This window comes from Rhinopithecus roxellana, chromosome 9 (assembly GCF_007565055.1).
Source record: "Rhinopithecus roxellana isolate Shanxi Qingling chromosome 9, ASM756505v1, whole genome shotgun sequence".
Lineage (NCBI taxonomy): Eukaryota > Metazoa > Chordata > Mammalia > Primates > Cercopithecidae > Rhinopithecus > Rhinopithecus roxellana.
The window spans coordinates 128,747,653-128,773,395 of record NC_044557.1 but is presented as its reverse complement, the minus strand read 5'-3'; the positions used below and the strand labels follow the sequence as shown (position 1 = coordinate 128,773,395).

Below are 25,743 nucleotides of genomic sequence, written 5' to 3'. Positions count from 1 at the left end.
GAAGGGCATAATAATTTTACTATTCAATGAAACGTTTTAAACTGGGTAGAAAAAGACTAGTTTTTGTATGTTTTACAGCAGAAATCTTATAATGATTAACTGGTGGTATATTTCATTGGCATAAAAATACATTTAAAAGTTCAAGTAATTATATAAACCATGTAAATTGTATATGTAATCTTATTCAAATTGTAATCTTATTCAAATTGAAATTCTTTATGGCTGTACTTCTATGTAATCAAAGACTTTGTGGGGAGAGATAGACTAGCTAGCTATTTCTCTTGTCCATTAATCACTTAACACAGTTTTGAATAAAAAGTTCTGTTTCGTTGGATAATACTAATGACAGTTTAACATATTTTAGATGGTTACTATGTTCTAGGCATTGTGTGAAGTAGTTTACATAGTTTCACTTATTTCACTGCAATCCTAGGAGGAGTAGTTACTATTATTACACTCATTTTACAGGCAAAGAAATAGGTCTGGAGAGGTTGGATGTTTTGCCCAAGTTCTCATCGTAAGGTGACGGATGAGGATTCTAATTCAAGTCTTAATTCAAGTCTAGTACTTCAGAACCTACCTCTTAGTGGCTCTCATGTTACAGTACAGGGGAGAGCAGACAGTTCCTTTACCCTCGTAGGGTCGCTAGGGCTTGTGAATTAAGAGACAGATTAACAGGAGAAGAGGCATACACATGTTATTGATGTTAGTATTTTTACATGCACAGGGAAGGAGGGGTTTATTTTTATTTTTATCTTTATTTTAAAGAGACGGGGGTCTTGCTGTGTTGCCAGGGCTGGACTCAGACTCCTGAACTTAAGCAATTCTTCTGCTTGAGCTTCCTGAGTAGCAGGGACTGTAGTTGTGCCCTTCTGTGCTTGGCTAAAGAATGGGTTTGTATGTGATTTTTAACAAAGGCTGATAAATTGTGAAGTGACTGAGGAGAAGAGGATTTCAGCTCCCAGGGGTGGTAAATTGTGGGAAAATGACTGGGAAATGTATGATAATAAGGTTTGCTATGCAGGTTTTTTTTGCCAGTTTCTGGTCTCCTAATAAGGGACAGGGAAACACCTTTACAGATGGAAATTCATATGACCTTTCCACAGGGAAATGTATGTCCTGCCTTAGGCAGTTAGGGAGAGGGCAGAGAACTCTTCCTGTGTCTGCTGTGTCTCAGCTGCCTTCAGCTCAAAATAATCCTAATGCCAAAGTAGCATATTTGGGTGTGGCATATTCTCTGATTCCTTTCAACAGTATCATCTATACTTAACAGTGGAAGTTTTTTTTAAAAAATCATGTTTCAGGTTTTGCATGTGGAAGGCAAATGGACATTATTGAGATAAATGAATATATATTTTTTAACAAAGAATGCTGTGTATTTATGTCTCTGTGACATTGTGTTTTGGAGGCTAAGGTGTTAAGCATGTGATTACTTTAAATTCCATATTACTACCTGTTTTTAAGATTAAAAAAGAGTCATTAGGCAGTTTATGTATCATGAGAGCAAATTAAAAACAACATAAATGTGATCAAGGTGAGGTGAAACTAGTCCACTTCTAATTCAGGCCTTCTTGTGAAAGCCAGTTTGTGCAAGGTAAGTAAGTTTGTTTGACAAAAACAGAATAACTAGTTTGTCAGTTGTGATGAAGATACATAGTTATTCAGAAACATTTTTATTGGCTACCTCTGAAATTAATAAATGAAAACAGAAAGTATTTTTTTTCTGTAGGGGATGTCTGATGAGTTCTTAAAAAGTGGATGAACCTAAAATTATGAAGAAGCAATTATAATGAACTTAAAATTACTTAAAGAGTTATTAAAAACAAAAAGAAAAGCCATGTTTTCTTGTGCCTTATATTGAAGTGACAAATTATTTGCAGGATACATTTGTAGAGGGAACTAATGTGATTTAAAAAATGAGTACTAGATTTACAGAATGATGCCTTTAAAAGTCACTGGTGCACTTAAATTATTTTATTTATGTTTAATCTGAAACTACCTTTATTTTGAAAATGAGATATAGCTTTACCTACTGGTGACAAAAGTGTAAAGAATAATTCTGTAAACGTGTTAAAAACCAGCTTGGTGCTAGGCTCTTGGGGTAGAAAACTGATCAGGCTATTGAGGAGCTCATAGGCCATAAGGGACCGGGGACTTGTCATTAGGTGTGCAGTGTGTTCTGGATGCTCCTGAAGGAGTGTGGGCAGGTGTGCACCACCATGCCTGGCTAATCTTGTTATATTTCTGTAGAGACAGGGTCTGGCTGTGCTGCCCATGCTGGGTTTGAACTTCTGAGCTTAAGAGATCTTCCCATCCTGCCCCCACTGCCCCCGCCCACCCACTCCACCTCAGCCTCCCAAAGCACTGGGATTGCAGACGTGGGCCACTATGCCTGGCCTGTGCAAAACTTTTGAATCAGTGCATACTCAATGGTCTTGATGCAATTCTGGCTTGTTGGTAAGATAATGGGGATTTACTCACAAGCCAGGATGTCACTTTTAACTCTGAACAGATCAAACTATTGGTTTTACTCATTTATGCCATCGATAAACTTTATGAATAAAAACTCACTGGGCAAATATTTAAACATACTACATACATAGCACTGTGCACTTTCTAAAGAAAGTAATGGAAACTTTAGTCACATCCCTGGCTTCCAGAACTTTATGTTATCTAGGTGCATTTGTCTGCAAAGTTGCTGGGTTAATTGTCCCTTTCTTTCCTGTCTTTTTAAGATGTTAATAAATAGTGTCATGACCAAAAGATAATCCTTATGGACAAGATAGATCTAAAAAGGCTTAGCTAATTTATAATCTTACATAATCCATGATGACAAGATGCAGAAACAAAAATGCCCTGAATAAAAACCTAACACCATTAGCAGCCATTTCCTTTTAAGTCTTTACAAGTATACTCCCAGTTTCTTGAAAAATTTATTCTAAAATATATAAGACACACAAAACAGCAGAAAGACTAATACAGGTACATTGAACACCTGTGTACCTACTGCCCAGTTTAAAAATAAACTGGCTGGTGGACCAGAAGCCCACTGTGTGCTTCTCGCCAGCTCCTGCCTCATGCTGGAAGTTGCCCTTTTGTTTAACTCTGTTCTTGGTGGAGGTGGAGTGAGTCCTAATCATGGAACCATGTTTCTCTCATACTTACAGAATAAAGTTGTAATCTTTAGCGTGGAATTCAAAAGACTTCTGGCATTCCAGTTCAGAGCCACCCTTCTGGTCTCCTTGATCCTCAGCCCGACACTGCCCATGTACCCAACAGGCCTCCAGGGTCACTGCTTCCATTCATTCTTATTCTCATGAACATTTTCCTTCATCTCATCTGCCAAAATCCCACCTAATAATCCTCCTGCTCTGCAGTTTACAGTTCTTTAAAATTAAAAAAGGTTGTGTAGCCTTCTAGTTTCCTGAAAAAAGAAAAAACAGATTTTAAACATTAAAAAGTATCATATTTTCATAGTATTTGCATTATGTCTCATTACAGTTCCTGTGGACATGTCTGTCTCTTACTAGATTGATTGTAGGCTCTTTGAAGGAAGATTTATGTTATGAACAGTGTTTTATATATTGTTAGCAATCAATAAATGCTTGTTATATTTTTCTCATGAGGATATTGATTATTCTATTTTAATTTATGACCATTAACCTGTCCTATACATAACTGCTTTGTGGACATGAGCAGTTTTGATCTCTGAGGCTCCTGTGAGGAATCTAATTTTTGTTAATCATGGATGGAAATACAGCATCGTTCATCAGTTTCTTCACATTGTCTTCCTTTGTATATTACAGTATATTACAGATGTTTTAAAATATCAAAGTAATGTGTTTTTTTTTTTGTTTTATTTTTTAGATATTGCTATATGGAGATTTGCCAAAAAATAAAGAAAATATAATATATTTAGCAAATCATCAAAGCACAGGTTTGTATTTCATTTGCATGAAACGTAGGTTTTTCTACAGATGGCACATGGGCATTCAAAATACCATTCTTATATTTAAATGAAGTGGGTTTTTTAAAACATCGATTTTCTGTGCAGATATTACACCTGTTCTTGTATTTCTGTGATTTTACTTTTTGGAAAGTCAGAAACTTGAAAGCTATGAATTTTCCTAAATTTACCTTCTCCCTCTGTTGGATGTAAGTAAGCTATTTTCTTACTTGCTTGGTTTGTTTTTCCTTTGTGTAGCTCTTTAAATAGTGTATTCATCCTTTTTGTAAGTGATGTTTCTAGAAGTAGCATTGGGTCAAAGTGTAGATATACACTTTACATTTTTGATTGCTAAGCTGCAGAAAGGCTGTATTGGTATGTGAGTACTCATTTCCTTACTATGCTAGTCATTTCTAATGTCTGCACTTCCTTTCCTTCTTCAAATGGGTTTGGTTTAATTCTAGTTTGCTACTGTTCCATCAGAGGAATTGCAGAGGACTGGTCTTCAAAATAGTGCAGTATATACTTTAGGTTAAGATACTTCTAAAAACCTTTGCATTTTTAAGTAATTCTAGAGTCCCAAGAATTTGCAAAACAGTACATTGAGTCCTATGACCCTTTCAGCAATATTTTTCCCAATGGTGACATCTTAATATAATTGTAGCACAGTAGCAGGATCAGGAAATTGTCATTGGGTAAGGTACTTTTTAATTCTCCAAATAATTCAGCCCTCCAAGAAATCCCACTTCTTATGTTTTCAAACCTGTAGCTAGCTACTTTTGGTGCATACTTCCTAAATTCCATTTTTATTACTTTAAAAAATGTTATACCTAGAAGCTCAAAGCTAAAAACAGCCTGATCAATATAGTACTCTTAAGCTAAAAACAACCTGATCAATATAGTACTCTTAAGCTAAAAACAACCTGATCAATATAGTACTCTTAAGCTAAAAACAACCTGATCAATATAGTACTCTTAAGCTAAAAACAACCTGATCAATATAGTACTCTTAAGGGAAATCACTTATGCCTGTGACTTTTTTTTAAATTTTCTTTCTGTCCGCTGTCTCTTCATGATTTTGTGGTTTTTATTACTTATACCATAGATGAGGTATAGAAAGTATAAGAAGTTAAAGTGCATTTTTCTCAATTTAGTGAAGTAATGATTACATTCAGATTTATAGGACAAGAGTTGAAGCTACAAGGGGTTGATAGGAATTTTGATGTATATGTGTGTTTTCCCCAACTTTATTATATGACTGGTTCAGACTGTTTTATCTAATTACATTTCACTCTCGGCAAAAATAGCAAAACAGTCAACCAATGGTCAGTGCTGCTGATAACTCTGGTCTGTGCCGACATATTGGCCATTTTACTTCTAACACCATTCTGCTGTTCCTGTCCTGCCGCTGACGGATGTGTCTACCAGGTTTCAAATATCAAATAAAAGGGATCCGTGGGCCCAGTACAGGGAATGTCTCTTGATAGCTTTGATTTTCCTACATTTCCTTTATATTGATCCAGTGTTAATTTCGTGTAGAGTTGTCTTTCTGTTTAACAGGATTCTCTTAAAATTCCTTCTTCAGTTTCCCTGCCAGCTTTTCTTTGTCCAGGTTTCAGTATAAACCACTCGATTAACAGAGCTCTCTAGTAGTGACTCGTGGAGTAAGTTCTCTGAACATTTCTGGAAGTGTTGCTGATAGTGACAATAATGATAACTACTACTGTTCATTTGTATGCTTACTACATGTTGGCTTTTATATATATTCCTTCAGATTGAGGACTTCTAGAAAATATCTATGAAAAAACAGATTGCAAAACAAAAATAAAAAACAATTCTACTTGTATTTGGGACCAGAGGTACTATGGGAAGGATAATCTTCATCCTCAGACCACACTGACCTGAATTTCATTTATCAGTTTAGAGAACCGCTTCCCCTTCCCTTCACCCTAGCTCCAAGTGCCTGTGACTTTGTATCACTGCTCTGGCACCAGATCCTGATCCCAGCAGGATTTGGGAAGTCTGCTTTTTGAAAACCTTCCTTTTAAAATTCGATAACTTGGGAAAATACTAGGGGAGTGATTTTAAATTTCTTTAGAATTACAGGCTTTAGTCAGTATATGACAGAGCCTTTTCCTAGAAAAAATGTGCATATAAAAATGTGTATGTAGTTTTAGGGTTTCAGAGACCCCTAAAGCCTAGCCATAGACATGGTTCATTGTCCGATCCTGTTTAGGTACCCTTGTAAAACCCTTCTGAGATATTAAGTATCACAGCGGAGTATCTCTGAAAATGTAATTAGCAGAAAGAACATTTCAAAGACTGCTGTTCTGCTTAGACTTTCTTGTTTGTCTTCTGCCAGGCTTGCCAGAATAAATGAGTTTCCTGGCCTGATACTCAAAAGAATTAACATTTAAATTAGTCTCTCTCTTCCCTTGTTTTCACTTGACACATCCTTGTCTCTACATTCTGTCTCTGTCTCTGTTAACTCATTTCTCTCTGGAGTCAGCAGGATACAGTGACTGTTATTCCTTCCCCTTATCCTTCAACAATCTACTTTTGATACTATTTGCCAATTTTTTCTTTTTTTTCAGACAGAGTTTCACTCTTGTTGCCTGGGCTGGAGTGCAGTGGTGCGATCTCGGCTCACTGCAACCTTCACCTCCCGGGTTCAAGCCATTCTCCTGCCTTAGCCTCCCTAGTAGCTGGGATTACAGGCATGCACCACCACACCTGGCTAATTTTGTATTTTCAGTAGAGACAGGGGTCTCACCATGTTGGTCAGGCTGGTCTTGAACTCCTGACCTCAGGTGATCTGCCTGCCTTGGCCTCCCAAAGTGCAGGGATTACAGGCGTGAGCCACCGCTCCCTGCCTACTATTTGCCTTTTTATTCACATGAAATGTTCCCTTTTCTTGGTTTAAGCATCAATTTTCTTGTTGAACAGCATGCGTGGTGAGTAGAATGTTATAAAAAGGCACGGACTTTGGAGTCAGAGAGACCCAGGTTCCTGTTCGGCATTGCAGAAATGCTGTTCTGCAACAGGCTGTGTGTCAGTGGGCAAATTACTTATCTCTCAGAGCCTTATTGGTAAGGCGTGAGTGCTAGCTCCTTTAGGCCCTTTACAGAGGCTATCTCCTAATCCTGGTAGAGTACCTGGCTCATAGATGATGTTTAAAAGTGGTTGTGATGCCAGTCATAGCTCACCATTAGCATAACACTGGATCCATGGTAGGGAAGCACTGCACATGCAGTATCTCTTAGACTACACAGGGCCCTCATGAATTAGGAGCTGTTCTTTCATGACGATAGGGATGAGGAAATTAGACTTGCTGCCTCTCACTGCCTTCCACTCCTTTCCTCCAAGTAAATGGGAACAATGACACTGCTTTGGGTTGATCGCCATGGAAGAGTCTCACGTAGCCAAATTTATTGCTATCTTAGTTAAATTATGCCAGAACACAAAATATGAATAGTTATTGTCAAAGTAATATAATCTCAACTGTAACTGAGATAGTCAGAAACTATCTGTAATCTAGTGTCCTATCTGAAACATAGCTGAGAATAAACAAGAAATAAAGATAATTCAGTAGCAAATATTGGTGGCGCAAAGCTTGTATATTTTGACTACTTAAGCTAGTTGTTAAATGTTTCCACTAAAATTTTCAAGTTTAAGGGTATAGCCCAGGGCAGCTTATTATGAACATGACGTACCTTGAAAATCTTATACTTTCTCTTAAAAGTTCTTGGGAGGGGCATCTGAAGCCATAATATAACCATAAACCTGTTTGTTTTAAAATAAAATCCATTTTTAAAATTCTTCCAAATTAAAAAAAATAATTGTTGCAGGAAAAGATGCTAAACCTGGTTTTTAACTTTGTACCTCAACTATATTTCCAAGATGTGCTTTAGCCTGGGAACATACAGAACCATACAGAATTAGTTCTCAATTTAGTCAATTTATTGACTGCTTACTTTTGGCATTTGGTACAGGTATAGCAGGATTGATTATACGGTTTCTAAGACATGACTAGAAGGAAATATGTTTATCAGTTATTATTTGTTTGATCTAAATTAGAAGGGGCTAGGGAGAGGGCTTCAACAGGAAATTATATACTTTAGAGAAAAGTGATCATTGATAGCCCAATAGCGTAGATATCTCAACCCAATAACACAGGTCATGTCTGTCTCTGGGATCATACACACTGTAGGGGAGCATCTTTGCAAGCAGCATTCTACTTTTAGGAAGCCATACCAAAAGTTCCATATATATAATAATTGTAAGTCTTCAGTCATCAAGAAAAAGTTAACTTGTGAATGATAATCCCTGATTAAACAGAGAGATGTATAATAATTGCTAAGACATTTTTCTGGGTTAATTTTTAGTATTAAAATGGCTAACTCTTCTTTGGGATATTCTGACTAGTATGGTGCATTGTCTAACGGATTTCACATAGCTGAGAGCTAATCATCCTGTAATCTGTGGAAAACTGTCCTCTTTGGCTAAAACTTTATTGTAATTCCTTTAAATCCTCAGCTTTTATTTTCTACAGATTTTTTTGTTTGTTTTTTTAACATTTCCTTCCTCTGACTCACTCCTTTTGTTCTCATTTTGTGGCCTGAGGACATGTGTGATGCTAGAACTGTTGTTTTCACAGATTCTTAACAATTTTCTTTTCGAGTATCAATTGAGCTCATGTGTGTATTAACTAGAGGTCTCCCTTACATTTCATTCTTATATGTTTTCTTTCTCATCAAGAAATAGAGTAGTTTGTAGCCATTTACTTTCAAATCTAAATTTCTGTGGTTCTTAACACTTTTATCATTTGTCTTCTTAATTTCACTTCATTTCCTCTTTAAACCGTGTCCTCTGTTTCCCATCTTCTGCACCCACATTGCCACTTCCTGTTTGTTTTATTGGCAAGGGCCGCTCTCTGTGTTGGGAATTTTTTCTTTTTGAAAGTTCAACTAACAACCTCTAGGAAGTTTTTTGTTGCTGCTGTTATCAACTCATACCATCTTACCCTTGTTTTTGCAACCCTTTGTTAATAACGTATTTATTTAACTGTAGTTATTAGCAGCCTGGGATCATTTTTCTTGGTTACATAAAGAACGCATGTATCTACCCAGCACTATTGTAAGGCATGTGAGACCTTTGTTTGATTGCCGTCCTAACCTAGTACCGAGTCCTAAAAACTCATTAGTAAAAGATAAACTGTCCTTGCCTTTTGCCGAACATACATATACACACACAGAATATTTAGTTGCAATTCATAGTTTCATTTGGCCATTTTTTGTTTATAATTTCCCCTTTCTCATTAAAAAAAAATCTTTGTTTTCTAGGCTTTAGGATTTAGAGAAGCTCATTTTATTCCATATACATGCTGCTGTTGGATTACTTAGGTATTTTGTGACTGTGTTTTATCTTTGAAATAAAAAGCCTTTCAAGAAATGCAAAAAAATCTCAAAAAACAGAAAATGTATATTTTTAGAATATCTCAGATTGATTTAAAAAATTTTTAAACATCCTAATCACAGTACTTTTGAAGCACACTCCTAGTACAACTTGTGAAGAGGTTCATGTATGCATTAACTGGGTCCTGTCTCTGCAGTTGACTGGATTGTTGCTGACATCTTGGCCATCAGGCAGAATGCGCTAGGACATGTGCGCTATGTGCTGAAAGAAGGATTAAAGTGGCTCCCATTGTATGGGTGTTATTTTGCTCAGGTAATTTGTTTCCATGCTTTTCTCTCTATATATGTAGTTTGTAAATTTTGTTTTGTTTTGTTTTGAGACGGTCGCACTTTGTTGCTCGGGCTGAGTGCAGTGTTGTGAACACAGCTCACTGCAGCCTTGACCTGTGGGGCTCAAGTGAACCTTCTGCCTCAGCCTCAAGTAGTTGGGACTGTGGGTACCCACCACCATGCCTGGCTATATTTGTGTTTTTTGTAGAGATGGGGATCTCGCTGTGTTGCCCAGGCTGATCTTGAATTCAAGCAATCTGCCTGCCTCAGCCTCCCCAAATGCTGAGATTATAGTTCACACTGCCATACCCAACCCTATAAAAATGTTATATTTTAAAATGTAACATATACTTCATGTAAATGTATAGTTTTTAGAATGGGTTTAATAGTTTATTCTCAATTGAAATAATTTTGTTTGGTATTTTTAGTGGTGTGTACTTATATACCTGTCTGATTATCCATATACAGTTTTCCTTCAGCATCTGTGGGGACTGGTTTTAGGACCACCACAGACACCAAAAGCTAAAACACAAGGCTCAAGACCCTTATTTGGAATGGGATAGTATTTGCATATAACCTGTGCACTACTTTAAATCATCTCTAGATTACTTATAATATCTAATACATTATAAATGCCACATAAACGGTTGTTATACTTTATTTTTGTTTGTATTATTTTAATTGTATTATTTTTTACTTTTATTCACATATTTTTGATCTGTGATTTGTTGAATCTGCAGATGTGGAACACATGGATATGAAGGACCAGCTGCAGTAAAATGAAAGAGTAAAAATGCAGATGTACAAAGACCAAACGAATAGGACACTTAAAGGCGTAGGATTTGATACGCAATTACATTAAACTATTGATAACAGTAATTAGCGATCTGTATGATATTAAAAAAATAGCTGTATATATAAAACTTACTTTCTCCTGTTCTGGAGGCTAGACATCCAAGATCAAGGTGTTGACAGGGTTAGTTCTCCCAAGGTCTCTCTCCCTGGCTTGCAGACAGCAGCCTTCTTCCTGTGTCTTCATGTGGTTTTTTTTCCCTGTGCCCAAGCACCCCTGGCATTGCTTCCTCTTCTTAGAAGGACTAATCACACTGGATGACTAATCCTTCTACAAAGACTTGTAAGGTCCCACTCTGAGGCCCCTTTTTAACCTTAATTACCACCTCTAAGTCCCTCTCTCTGAATACAGTCACAGTGGGAACTATTAGGGCTTTAGTAGACTGACTTGGGGGAACACAGTTCTGTCCATAACAATGCCACAGAAATATCTGTAGCAGGACTGATTTTTTAAAATCCGTAAAGATCGTGAGTATTGACATTTTAAGGATGCTTTTTAGTGACTCCGTAATAAGTGGGTGGAAGAATGGGGAGTTAAATCCATCTGATTGATCAGGTTTTTTTATTTTAAAAAATGTATATTTAAGAAAGAAAACATTTTCATTTTAACTGCCAACAAAACTAAAGTTCATGTATTTTCCAATACAGTATCACACGCAGTTTTTTTGAATTATGTTGAGACAAGGTAATTTTTCAGCTAAATGTTCTTTAGAAGCTAATATTTGAAGACATTAAATATAGATTCAGTTCTGAAATGTAGTTTATATTCTGTACTTTTTGAAAGAAAAGTTGCCTTTTTGATGACTCTGGCCAATCGTTATTTTAAAAGTAAAACTTCTTTCTCCCAATTTTATTGTGGCAGCATGGAGGAATCTATGTAAAGCGAAGTGCCAAATTTAATGAGAAAGAGATGCGAAACAAGTTGCAGAGCTATGTGAACGCAGGAACTCCAGTAAGAACCTACCCGGTTTTATTTTTCTTACCAGCTCTCAGTTTCTAAATTTAAGAATTAAATTAAAATCTAAGAATTGTTTTGAAAATATATTTTCCCATGTGTAATTACTAATTCAGAGTTACGCTGAGGTAACAGAAACCCTCTAAGTACAGGTAAGCAGGTATTTCAGCCATCAGAAAGATTGCTGTAAACAACTAGGTCCTTTGCTGGTCAGTGGACCTTAAAGAGGAATAAAAAGAGCATTTGGTGTCTTTCAGAGTCTATAAATAGCTAACTACATTTTAACCTGACATTTAAGCTACTTTAAGACCTCATCTTACTTCTTGTCTTCTTTACTATCAGATTTAGTTTTAGAAGCAGCAACTGTTTTCTCTTAGTGGAAATTTGGAATGTCTTACATATACAGAAAAACCAAAAAAGGATGAATCTCTACAAATGTCAAATCATTCAGTGTAAATAATATTTTATAAAACTTTATTCCACAAAAGTGGGGGAAGTTCAATCTGCTATGTGTAGAATGCTGATTGCTGCCAATGGCTTTTCCCCTGGTTCCCTCCTAAGACAAAGCATCATGCTTACCAGGACTACTTGGGCTTTCTCTTTCGGTGCATGACAGCATGACATGTGCTCAGAAGCTTAGCTGCGTGCACAGGCTTTCCTCTTCCTTTCTGGCTCCCTCCCTCTGTCTTCCCTCCTCTCCTCTTGCCCTCCCCTCACTAGGGGTCCTGGGCAGCAGCTGGAGCTCATGGTGAAGGAAGAGTTCTTCACGGTCAGCTGGTAAAGTGCCCGGTGCAAGCATTATTTATTCACGTGCCTCTTCTAGGTGTTTGTTCTTCATGGTCAGCTGGTAAAGTGCCCGGTGTGAGCATTGTTTATTCACATGCCTCTTCTAGGTGTTTTTGCATTAGGACATTGCATCCTGTTCTGGGCATGTATGGGATGACAGAAGCAGAATGGAATGAGATGAACAGTGACCCTTTATCCTGTTATAGCTCACCCTTGAGAACCAAGCTTGGTGTTTTCAAAGGGTCTGTTTAGTCTGAAACAGTGTGAATTTGGGCAGAATTGTGGTCATTGTATGTAGGTTTCCAAAAGACAGAATAAGTTGGTAATACGGTTTATCGACTTTTTACAAAAAAATTAAAATTTAAAAATCACGAATTTATACCTTAAAATGTCCGTCCCACTTCTCTCCCAGCTGTCCAGTCACCCCAGCCATGGATGACTGCTGTGGAGTTTCTTCTGTGTCCTGCTGTGGGCATTGTATATATGAAGCAAATGAAGATAGCTGCCTGTTGGGTGATGTTGGCGTTCTATGCACAGTGGTCCCTTGCTTTTTTGCCCCTGCAAATATAGCTGTCAGTGGCACTAGGGCTGAAAAAATCAGCTCTGTACACTTGTCATGTGTCTGTTTCTCCGGCTGCCTTCATGAGTTTCTTCTTGTTTTTGGTTTGCAGCAGTTTAAGTATCATATATCTGAGTGTCATTTAAAAAATTTTACCTGGATTGGTCCTCTGAGCTTGGATCTATGGTTTGGTGTCTGTTATTAATTTTGGAAATTTCTTTACTCTTATTTCTTTAAATATGATTCCTACCGCAGTCTTTCTTCTCCAGTTATGTTTGTGTTGGCTCATTTGTCACTGTTCTTTAGTTCTTAGATGCATTATTCATTGTTTTTTAAAAATTTTTTTTACACCCCCTTCCCTTTTTTCTTTTTTTGTTACAGTTTGGATGATTTCTGTTGACCCACCTTTTTGAGTTCACAGATTCTTCCTTTGGCTGTGTTGAGTCTACTGGTGAGCCAGTTGAAGGCACTCTTCATCTCTGCTACTGCGCATTTCATTCCTCACATTTCCCTTTGACCCTGTTTCATAGTTTCCATCTCTGTGCTAGAATATCTGTCTGATCATAAAGCTTAGTCACTTTTTCCACTTGAACCTTTATCATTTTATTATACTTGTGGTTCTCTTAAATTCCCTGCTTGATAATTCCAATATCTGGGCCATGTCTGAGTCTGGAAATTTTGATTGCTTTGTCTCTTCAGATTGTGCTTTATCTTGCCTTTGTCACACTTCCTAAGATTTTGCCGAACGCTAGGGCTTTTTTGTAAGACAGTGGAAATGGAGGCAAGTTGTCTCTATACCTGGAAATGGATAGACTTGTCTTTCTGCTCAGCCTTTGGTGTTGAGGAGTTGAGTCAGTCCACTCAGGAGGTGCACTGGATTTGCGTTTTGCTCATGTGCTTTTTCTCACAGCTTCAGGTTTCTATAGCTGCATTACTTTGTGTGTAGGTTGGGGACGTCCTCCCAGTAGAGCTTTTCCTCAGTGTCTGTTTCACACTCAGAATTTTCACATGGCACCTCGGAGTGGCTCTCCTCTTTGTGCCTTTCCCCACTGTACTTCTCTGATACTTGTTACTGAACTCTCACTAGTTTGGTGGTAGAAGGAGAAGGAAGGGAAGTGTCTTTTTATTCTTAGGGAGAATCTCAGGGGTGGAGCCTTCTGTGATCCTGCCTTGCTTCTGGCTGTAAGTCTGTGCCCAGGATGTATTCCTGCCTTCACTAAGAGTTTTTCCCTGTTCTCTTCGCCCAGCCTCATCGAGTATTCATCCGTGCTCCATGGGTAGCAGGGTTTTGTTGCCCCTGTTCATCAGTTTCCGCCTGCTGTTCCATAGGAAACGTACAGAGAAGGATGTGGGCTGGGCCCTGAGCCTTTCCCACAGGGCTGCTGTTCCATCCCGCAAGCCTACATCCAGTCTTCCCTGACCCCAGTGTGTTTTCCTTTTTCCTTATCTTGTAAGTACACAGGAGGTCTGTGGGTCGAGCCTGTAAATTGTGCTGCCTTCTCCTTGTGTCTGTAGCCCAGGGGTTCATCTGTTCCACTAGCTTATGCTTGGCTTTCTGCACAATTGTTAAAATTTTTAGCTAAATGTTTGCATTGGCCCCTAAGTAAACAAGCACTTGCATCTTGTTTCTCCTTTGAGTTTTCTCTCATTCCTTAGACTTTTGGATTAGTTGGTTGCCTTGCAACCTTTTGGCTCTCTGAAGGATCTGAGAAAAGTCATGAATCTACAGATTGTCAGTGTTGTTGTTGCTGTAGGGTTAGGAGTAGTATTCCTTCAGTATTCTACATACTTCATGGAAGCCTCCTCTCATTTTTGGTTAATACATTTCAAAACTTGGAACAATGTTAGATTTACAGAAACGTCAGAAAGAACAGAGTGTTCCCATTTATTTATTCTTTATCTAGCTTTTTTTTTTTTTTTTTTTTTTGAGTTGGAGTCTCGGTCTGTCACCCAGGCTGAAGTGCAGTGGCACGATCTTGGCTCACTGCAACCTCTGCCTCCTGGGTTCAAGCAATTCTGCTGTCTCAGCCTTCTGAGTAGCTGGGATTACAGGTATGTGCGACGATGCCCGGCTAAATTTTGTATTTTTAGTAGAGACAGGGTTTCACCATGTTGGCCAGGCTGGTCTCAAACTCCTGATCTCATGATCTACCTGCCTCAGCCTTCCACAGTGCTGGGATTACAGGCATGAGCCACCACGCCCAGCCTTCTTCATCTAGCTTTAACATCTAATGTTGACATCTTACATAACATGGTATATATTTGTCAAAACTAAGAAATAAACATTGGGACCACACTGTTAATTGTACTACAGATTTTTATTCAGACTTTACCGGGTTTTCCACTAATGTCCTTTTTCTGTTCTAAAATAAAATCCAGAATAGATACAAATTCATTCACCTTCAGTGTTTTAAATTTATTGTTTTTCGTTATATGAAGTGCTATGTGGTTTTCGTCAAATCTGTTATTTTGGTTTTAATCTTCAAGCTTGTCTTTGTTTCTTTAAGTGTTAAAGGCATAATTTAAAAGGTGTGTAGGTGTGTTGGGTTATTTCAGTGCCTAAAGTCCTGTCTGAATCTGTTGTTTTTTGCTGGTTCTTGCTCATGGTACTTTCTTTCCTTGTTTGCTTTGTTATCTTCCTTTGCTTCTGGCTGTATTTGGTAAGTTATTTGTGGAAATCAGTTGAAGCCTCAGGTGGGAGCGTCTTTCTCCAGAGAACATTTCTGCCTGTTTTAGCTGGGCCCCTTCAGGCTCCTCTAGTGCGGGCCCCACCCAAACCAAATTCTGAGTTGAAGGTGAACTGAGCCATTCAGGCAGTGCGACCCAGGGTTGTAGATACACGGGAGACCTGCTCACCTCTCATTTACTTTCACCCTGAGAGTGGAGCCTTTGGTGTTTCTTCTGATTCTCTCTTCACATTTATATTAGAAGGTCTGTGGGCTTTGGTTTCTGTTCCCCTCATCTTCTGAGTCTTGTAAAACAAAGTTCTGTTTTGTGCTTACTTCTGCTTTACTGTGTTTGCTTAATTTCGGTATTTTTTTTTTTTTTTTTTTTTTTTTTTTTTGAGACGGAGTCTCGCCCTGTCGCCCGGGCTGGAGTGCAGTGGCCGGATCTCAGCTCACTGCAAGCTCCGCCTCCCGGGTTTACGCCATTCTCCTGCCTCAGCCTCCCGAGTAGCTGGGACTACAGGCGCCCGCCACCTCGCCCGGCTAGTTTTTTGTATTTTTTAGTAGAGACGGGGTTTCACAGTGTTAGCCAGGATGGTCTTAATCTCCTGACCTCGTGATCCGCCCGTCTCGGCCTCCCAAAGTGCTGGGATTACAGGCTTGAGCCACCGCGCCCGGCCTTAATTTCGGTCTTAACATCTTGCCAACTCTTGGGTACTTTTAAAATAATATTATATCCAGCTTTTTAAGTTGCTTTCAGTAGGAAGCTTGGTTCAAATAACCTAGTCTGTTATGGGCTACCAGAATAGCCTTCCTGTTTTTTGTGGGCAAAATTCCAGCCTTTTATGTTCCTAGCGCAGTATGGATAACAGACTGGCAGGTTCAAGAGGCAGTGCTGAGCATCTGTCACTGTAAGGTCACTGTCTCAGGTGGGGTTTCTAAGAATCTGGATGGTTGTTTTATTTCTTAATATGTACGCCGTGTGAGAGCAGGTACATCTTGCTCAGGTTCTTGATGATTCTTTTCTTTCTGAAGGTGAATTAAGTAAGTGACATGGTAGAATATGTTAAGCCAGTTTTCGTGCGGCTTAATAGTTCTAGTGAATCTATTTCATGATTATATCAGTTCTTATTCGGTATTAGTATTTAAGAAATGCAGAATTTTGTTTCAAAAAATGTATTTGTATTATAATTTGTATAAAATGTATTTGTATTATTATTATTGCTGGGACAATGCAGTATTTTATTAAGGTACTTATTGGTTGTGGATGCAAATGAAGCATATTTGTGATAAAAATAACTAATAGAAGTCATTTTGTTAGAATATGAGCTAGTAAAACTTACGGCACAAATATGGAGACTTACACTTTTTCTTCCAGCTTTCACTTAAGGTCCTTTTCAGATAGGAGGCAGCCTGGTGGATAAGAGTATTGGTTTTGAAATTAGATTCATGTTTAAATCCCAGATCTTCTGTTTAATCTTTATTTTATTTCAGGTAGATTTTCTGGATAACTTGCTATAGCTTATACATCAGTACTTGCCACTTCAATTTTATGTTATGAAGAGATGACTTCCTTCCTTAAACCTCAGGAACCAACCTCTGCTAGCCTCTGACTTTTTTTCTGTCACTTCCTTACCTCTCTCAGCCTTCAGAGAATTAAATGGAGTTAGGGCCTTGCTCTGGATTAGGATTTGCCTTAAGGGAATATTGTGGCTGTTTGATGTTTTATCTAGAGCACTCAAACTTTCTCCTTATCAGCAATAAGGCTGTTTTGCTTTCTAATCATTCTTGTGTTCAATGAAGTAGCACTTTTAATTCTCTTTAAGAACTTTTTCTTTGCATCCACAACTTGGCTGTTTGATGCAAAGGGCCTAGCTTTTGGCCTGCCTTGGCTTTCAACGTAGCTGTCTCACTAAGCCGTTTCTAGCTATTGATGTAAATTGAGAGGCATGCGACTCTTCCTTTCACTGAAATGCTTAGTGGCCATTATACGGTTATTAATTGGCCTAATTTCAATGTTGTTGTATCTCAGGGAATAGGGAAGCCCAAGGGGCAGGAAAGAGAAAGAGAGACAGGGGAACGGGCCATCAGTGGAGCAGTCAGAACACACATGACATTTATCAATTAAATTTGTCGTCTTATATGGGTGCAATTCATGTCACCCCCAAACAATTACAGTAGTAACATCAAAGATCACAGATCACAATAACAGATATAATAATATGAAATATTGTGAGAATTACTAAAATATGCCACAGAGACGTGCGGTGAGCACATACTTTTGGAAAAATGGCACCAGTAGACTTGCTCGATGCAAGGTTGTCATAAACCTTCAATGGGAAAAAATGCAATTTCTGTGAAGTTCAGTAAAGCGAAGCTGTGATAAAATGAGGTGAACCTGTCACTCCTAAGAATGTTCCTGTACAAGGTTTTTGCATCTGTTACTTCCTTTTCCATTTATAAATAGTATCTTTTTTGAGAGCGTATTTTTTATTTTTATAAATTTATATGTATCTTTTGAAGAACATACTTTTAAGCTTAATTTATAGATTTTTTTTTCCTCTCATAATTTCCGCTTTTTATATCCTATTTAAGAAGTCCTTGCCAAACTCCAGGTGGCTAAGATTTTCTCCTTTGTTTTCTTCTGGAAATTTTAGAGTTTTGCTTTTACATTTAGTTCTGGGGTTTATTTCTAATTAATATTTTTATATGGTGTAAGGTTGAAGTTTATATTTTTTAAATATAGATAACCGTCACTATAGAAAAGATTATTTTCCCCCTTATGTTTGAAATAAGTACACTGAATATAGATGGGTCTGTTATCCCTAGATCAGTGGACCATTTGTTCTGTTATGTTGATCTATATGTATATCCTTATGCCAATAACATACTGTCTTAATAATGCTTGCTTTGTAATAAATTTTTAAATACTGTAGTTGTCTTCTAAATTTGTTCTTTCTTTTCAAAGTTGTTTTGGCTATTTTAGGTGATTTGCATTTCTATATGAATTACAGAATTAGCTTGACAATTTCTACCCAAAGTTTGTGGGCTTTTCATTTTGGTTGTATTGAAGGTATAGAGGAATTTGGGAAGAATTGATATAACAGGACTGAATCTTTGGGTTCATGAACATAGCCTGCATTTGTTTACTTAGGTCTTTATTTATCTCAGTGTGTTTTGTAGTTTAATGTACAGATTTGCACATCTGTTGCCAGATATATCCCTAAGAATTTTAGTTTTTGATGCTGTTGTAGAAGACATTTAAAAATTTTTCAAGTTTCTGATTGTTGACCTAGGCGTATAATTTTTTAATATACCAACCTGGCTAACCTTACTCATTATCTAGTAACTTAAAAAAGATATTCCTTAGGATTTCCTACATAAACAATCACGTCATTGTTACAGAAATAACAGTTTTACTTTGTCCTTTTTAATCTTGATGGCTTTTATTTCTTTTTCTTGCCAAATTTTCTGGCTAGAGCTCCCAGTACAGCCTTGAGTAGAACTGGTGTGAGGGAAATCCTTTCCATATTCCTCATCTTTAGGGAAAAGCATTCATTCTTTTACCCATTCTTTAGATCCTAGTCCCATTGCCCTTCCTAAATTTCTTCTCATCATTTTCCTTCATCACACCTTGTTCTTTTTCTTTGCAATCATATCATGATATGTAACTACATGTTTTTATTTATCTGTTTAATGTATTTCTTTTCCTCACTTGTCCATGAAGGGAAGGACCATATGTGTTGTTATCCTGTGTGCAGTTTCTGGAACATAATAAATATATAAGAAATAGTTTCCGAATTAGCTCTGAATGAATTCATGCTTTCTTGTTGTCTGTCAGTGTTCTTTTAAATTAAACATCAAGACACAGCAGATAATGCCACATGAGTTATTAACCTTTGAAATAATCGTTTTCTTTATAAATGATTGAGTTAAAAGCTGATAGCCCACAGTAGTTGCTTTCATGGCTTTGAGTATAAACCTTTACTGATACAAAAGACATTTTCATGAAAATGAATGTGTGGTTTTTGGAACTAGCTTTAATGTTTGTCTTCCTGTTTTTCCTTCTAGTTACTGGAATATAATAAGGAATTTTGTATTTTTTTCCTAATTTTACCCATTTTTCTACATTTTCTTAACAGATCTGATCAATCTTCATTATTAAAGATACATATAATATCTGTTAATTTCTAAGTCAGGCGTGGGTGCTGAGACTATTACGTGAATGAACAAAAAGCTTGCATATTTGCATGGAAGCTGAAAGTACAACATTTTCAGATACCATTATTATACCAGTATCTAAAGAAAACTCAGTCCCACGTAGGTTTTTAAGTAGGAGCTTTATAATCAGAGGCCATCCAGATGAAGGAAGTCTTCTGTACCAGATGCACAGAGGTAGACAGTATTGTCTGAGTACTGTCTGAGATCTGGCAAGAATGGATCCAATGAACATAGTTTTCTCCCATGAGCTCCTGTCTTGTTTTCTGTATTCTGTTTGTATCTGAAAGGATTTGGTATACATATCTTATTTTTGTCTTTCAGCTGTCAATCAAAGTTATCAGTGTAGATTTTGTAACTCTGTTCTCAAGTTAGGAGTTTTTGCTGTATAATTTTAATGTTTCTGTTTTTACTTTCCTAAGCAGATAAGTGTAAAAACTTAGACTAATTGATTACTTATTAAACATCCAGCTTGATGTTCTTCTTTATATTATTTTAGTTTCAGTTTATATAACAAATGAGGTTGCTTATAAATAAAATTTAAAATTCACTAAAGGAGCTGTGTAAAATAGGAATTTTGTGTGAAGCTTTTGAATGTGAACATTTCGAACCTTTTACATGGTGGGAATTTAGTATATGAATTTCCTCAAATGAGGTACTTTTTAGTGTTGGTACTTAAGGATACTGATTTCTAAAATTTATATTTCTAAAAATGACATATTACAGGATCTCAAAGGGAAAAAAGTCATTGAGGCTTTGTATGAGTCAGCATTTCATGGCCTATTTTTAATTAGTGAATTATTAGCATGTAATTAGAAATGTTTTTAGATTCTTCATGGCTGACCTACCAATGAATGTAGCACTGCATTTAAAATATATTTCACTTTATGTTCAGACTTAATTGAATTGTTACATTTTGTTTGCTCTGCTTGAAATGAAGGTCACATGTAAATAAATATACATTTTCCCCTACTGTAGGAAATACTCTCTTAGCACTAGTAGGTTTAGCTTTTTTAAGTTAACAACAGTAACAACAAAGCTCACACCAAATAAACCAAATTTGCTCTATGTCCCACAGATGTATCTTGTGATTTTTCCAGAAGGTACAAGGTATAATCCAGAGCAAACAAAAGTCCTTTCAGCTAGTCAGGCATTTGCTGCCCAACGTGGTAAGTAAAAATTTGACAGTGTTTGAACAAATAAGATAATAACATTTTTAGTTTTTCTTCCTGGAAAAGATACTTTTGTTTTACAATTGAAAGAATGAATGTATTCATTCCTTGAATTAATGTACATATTATCTCTTAGGAAATGAAGTTTCTTCTCCTTAATTCACTTGCATGCTATTATTACATATATCTGAGAAATTGAGTTCAAGTGCTTGTTACGATACATATTCTTGTGCCATGGATTTATTTAAAATCTATCTAAGAACATGATTATGTAGATGGAAGCTTTTTCTACAGTGTAGGTTATGTGTAATGGAGCTTCTGTTTTGTATGTTGACAGACGTAAGTTGGAGTCCGAACTCGGAATTTTATTAGCTGTATGGTTGTACCTTGCAAGTTGTGTAATGTGACTGAGCTTGCTTCTTCATCTCTTAAAAGAACATATGCCTTATAAGTAGATCTAAATCTGTGTGAGAATTAGATTAGAAAATATGTCAAGTTTCTAATGGAGAAGTTACACAAAGTTGGCTCACAGTCCTTGGAAGCTATTAATGTCCTCAATAATGGTAATGTTCTTAATATCCATATTTTAGAGAATTGGATAATTGATACACCAATAAGTTATGCAATTTAACCAAATTGGGAAGTATAGAGAAAACAGGGGCTATGCTGTGTTCTTAGAGGTGTCTTTGAAGCTTGACTGTGATTTAGTATGTGATCTCCAAATGTTGATAGTCACTTACTGAGCAAATACCTTGTTCGTGACATTACGCCAGGGCCTATGACAGTGTCGTCTAATGGAACTTTCTGCAATAATGGTAAAGTTCTTTATCTGTTCTGTCCAGTGTGCTGGCTCCTACCAATGTGGTTTTTGAGTTTTTGAGCATTCAACATGTAACTAGTGCATGAAATGAATTTTTAATTTTATTTAATTTTAGTTTAATTAAAAATGATAAGGGGGAACTTTTACAAGATTCTTACAATATGACATCATTTGTAACAGTACATTTAAAAAATGCCAGTTTGTTTTTAAACACATGTCCTATTAAGGAGTGGTTCAGAATAGGAGGGTTCAGTTGGTCTCTCAATCTGTCAGCTCCCTTTTGACTTTCACTGCTTCCTCTGTCTAGTAGACATCACGTTCTGTCATTTCAGTTGCTCTTTTGCAACGCCATTATCTCTGTTGCCCTTTTCACATTTATTAAACAGAACAAAACAGAAACCCCTCTCTCTCAAATTTATGTTTTCCTCTTCCTAGCACCCACTTTTCCCCCTTTCCATAACAGCCAAAGTCTTCTGAATCTGTAGTCTACCTTTGTTGTAAGCACTGTTTTCAGTACTCACTCTGCCCTCAATTTGTTTTGGTCTGATCTGAAATTCTCTCCCTAGACTTCTGTGGGGCTGTTCTCCTTTATCCTCCCAACTCTCTGGTGATTACTTGCTAGCCTCCTTTCCAGCCTCTTTCTGCTTCATTTTTCCCTGCTTCATGTGTTACTTCCAGTGTCAGGTTTTGGTCTTTCATTAATTTCAGTTTTTGTGTCTCATGGTGGTCTTCCTCTAAATCCATGGCCTTAGCCACTGTCTGCTTGACTGCTGATGACTCACAAAAGCTTCCTCCCCTCCATATCTCTCTGCCTAACTCTAGACCCATTTGTACAATTGTCCACTAGAGAGCTTCGCTTGACTGGCCCAAAGGGATGTCTCAAACTCAGCATATTGAAGATAGAATTTATCCTTCCATGCGTACACTCCTATTTCTTGTCTTGGTAACTCCATCATTCAGTTTTTTTGCCTAAGTTTTATTCACAGAACAAATTGATAGCAGTTGCATACCTCTTATAGGAAACTTAGACATGAAGGAAGAAGCTGTTCATACGGGGTCCTGCAGAAGTGCAGGCACTGCGGTAATATTTCAACTTTTCTCAGCTGTACGAAGGGTTTTGTTTTAACTCATTTTCCTTGGTATTGTTTTAGATATTTGGCTTTCTAGTGGTTTTAAGAAATTTGGAATTAAATGTATCTTGATCTGCCACCTGAACCCATTGAAGTGAGCCCCTGTGGTGTTTTCGTTTGTTTGTTTGTTTGTTGAACTGCCATGGTTAAAACCGTCGTAGCTAGCGAAGGTGACATACTTAAGCTTTTTGAACTCTCATAATAGAAAACAGAAATTTAATGGTGTGTCTATAATGGCAAACCAGATATCTAGAATTTGCACGTTATTCATAGGAAGAATAACACTGGCGATTATAGAGATTGGAGAGTCCTTTGAAAACATGAGAACAAAGGGAATAAGCGACAAAGCAATTTCTTTCTTTGTAGACAACTGAATAAAAATTATTTTTATGTCTCAAACATCATATGAACAAATTTAGTTGGCAAATAACAAGCTAATAATATTTTCTAATATAGGATATTAATATACTTAATATTGCAAAAGTGCTTCCTAATTAGTAAGAAAAGACATAAACTAGAAAAATGGGAAAAGGGCATGAATAAGAAATTCAAGATACATAAATGACCCACACACTTGAACAAGTATTTCTTCTTTCTCATAATCAAAGAAGTAGAAATTAAATTAATACTTTGAAGCCAACTTCTGAAAGTCAGCATAGCAAACAAGAAAGCTAGTGCTCAGCTTTGGGTGGTAACGGCACTCTCACCCTTAAGAAGGTGTATTTGCTTCCTATGGCTGCTCTCAGGAATCGCCATAAACTTGGTGGCTTAAAACACCACAGATTTCTTCTCTTACAGTTGAGAAGTCTGAAAAGGGTCGCACTCAGCTGAAATCAAGATGTTGGCAGGGCTACAGTCCTTTGTGGAGGCTCCTGGGGGGAGGTCTTGTTCTGCTTTCACCACCTTGAAGTTCGTCTGGAAATGACACTGGGTCGCCCACACCATGGAGCTGACCCTGGTTCTCCTTCCTCCTCACTTGCTCTGAACCTGTGGTTTTGGCTCATTTCTAACCTGTCTTTCCTTGGCCCTTCTGCAGCTCTTGTCTGCCCCAGCCCTGGGGTCTGCCCATCCCGATGCTGGGCTGTTCTGTTCTTGCCCTGCCTTTCCTCAGCCCTTGGCAACCCTGTTTGTTTTTTCCCTTCCTTAGCAGTGGAGAACATCATAAGATCAATGCTGACTGCCTTCTGCAGCCAAGCCAGGCCATTTCATTTCAGCTGAGCCAAGTCTGTGCGGAGCAGTTTTTATTTTTCTCCTTTTGACTACTCTTACGGTTTTCATGGATTTTTTTTCTCCTCACATTCAAGGATTTTTTGCCTTCAGGAAGTTGTGTTTCTCTGGAAGCAGTGTATCCCTTTTGATTTCAAAATCTTAATGTGGCCTCTCTTGACTTGATTTCTTTGGAAGAAACTGCTGAAGCTGCCATGTCTAAGAAGAAAACTTGGAGAAGAATTTTCTTCTTAGACATGGCAGCGTCAACAGTTTCTAAGCTCTTGATTCCATCTACCCTATCTCCATCATTGCATTAGTCATCTGCCTTACTTCTCTGCTAGGATTTCTCCCAGCTTGCAAATATACACCCATTCTGAAATAACTAAGTCTGTAGCTGTGCAAAGAGAAGTTTGGGCCCCTTGCTTTCTTGTATTTGACTCCATCCAGTCTCCAAAAAGTGTATCCCACTTCTAACTTACCACTGACCTCCGAAGCATCGTATCATTTGTGTCAGTTGTCATATTTGTTAACTTTCGACATTATTTATAACTTTATAACCAGAAAACAATTTTAACTTTATTGTAGAAATAAACAATGGAGTATTATTTTTCTTTATGAAGATAAATATCACTTCCTCTTCCTTTAAACATTCTCTTCCCTTGGTGTTTGTATTACATTGGTTTCCCCCCTTTTTTTTTTCCTGGCTTGTCCTATTCCCTGTTATTATTTTTATCTTTTTTTTTTTTTTTAATGTGGATGTTTCCATAGTCTTTATTTCTTGCCTTTTCGTCTTCTGCCCTTTATTATTCTCAGCCACTGCCATCACTTCAGTTATCCATTCCCACGATTTCCATATGCTTAGCTTTGGTTGATTCTTGCCATTTTACAGACCATATTTCCAACTACTTCTAGAATGTTTTGTTACTTCAACCTCAGTATGCCCAATTTGAACTCATCTTCTCTCTCCCCCATTTCTTCCTTCTTTCTTTCGCTCTCTCTCCCTTCCTTCTTTTCCTTCCTTTTCTCCCTCCCTTTCTTCCTTCCCTCACTCATTCTCTCTTGCTTGCTTGCTTGCTTTTCTCTCCTTCTCTCTTTCTTTCTGTTTTCTTTCTTTATTCTCCTCCCTCCCTCCCTTCCTTCTCTCCCCCGCTCCCCAACTCCCAGGCTAAAGCAGTGCCCCTGAGTAGTTAGGACTGCAGATACACACATGCCATGGCGCCCAGCTTAATGTTCTCTTTCCCTGCCTGCTGCCCTCCCACTTCTCTCTTTGCATGGCAGGTGCGTGCATGCCGGCATGCTCTGCATGTCTTGCTTCTGGCCATTCCTCTTCTAGTCATGGTGTGGCCTTGTCTATGACTTCTGGAGCAGAAGCCTAGTTATTTTTTTTTCTCCTTTTCCCCTGTGACCACATTCAATCAGTTGCTGATTCAGTATATATTTGGTGTTCACTTTATTACATTTTATCTTTTCAGTTTTCACTGCTTCATTCCTAATTCAGGACTTTGTTGCTTTATGACTGAATGTCCAAAACTCTTTGTGAAACTTAGAACTGTTATTCTTTGCACCTAGATTCAGTCTGTTCTTTGGCCTCCAATCCTTGTGCTCCTACAGATCAGTGTTTATTCTGAAGCTTACAGCAGTGTGACCTGGTGTGTTTGTCACACTTAGCCCCTCCTGCTCTGCACA

General features: G+C 37.5%; 1 protein-coding gene across 2 annotated transcripts in view; it reads left to right on the top strand.

Moving 5' to 3' along the window:
- AGPAT5 (1-acylglycerol-3-phosphate O-acyltransferase 5) overlaps nt 1-25,743 on the top strand; it is a 52,410-nt gene that overhangs the window by 12,935 nt on the left and 13,732 nt on the right. For both annotated transcript variants that reach the window (XM_010381384.2, XM_030937704.1), the window contains 4 exons: nt 3,868-3,937; nt 9,558-9,673; nt 11,405-11,494; nt 20,805-20,895. In XM_010381384.2, coding sequence (XP_010379686.1) covers nt 3,868-3,937; nt 9,558-9,673; nt 11,405-11,494; nt 20,805-20,895 — 367 coding nt within the window. The remainder of the gene's footprint in view (nt 1-3,867; nt 3,938-9,557; nt 9,674-11,404; nt 11,495-20,804; nt 20,896-25,743) is intronic.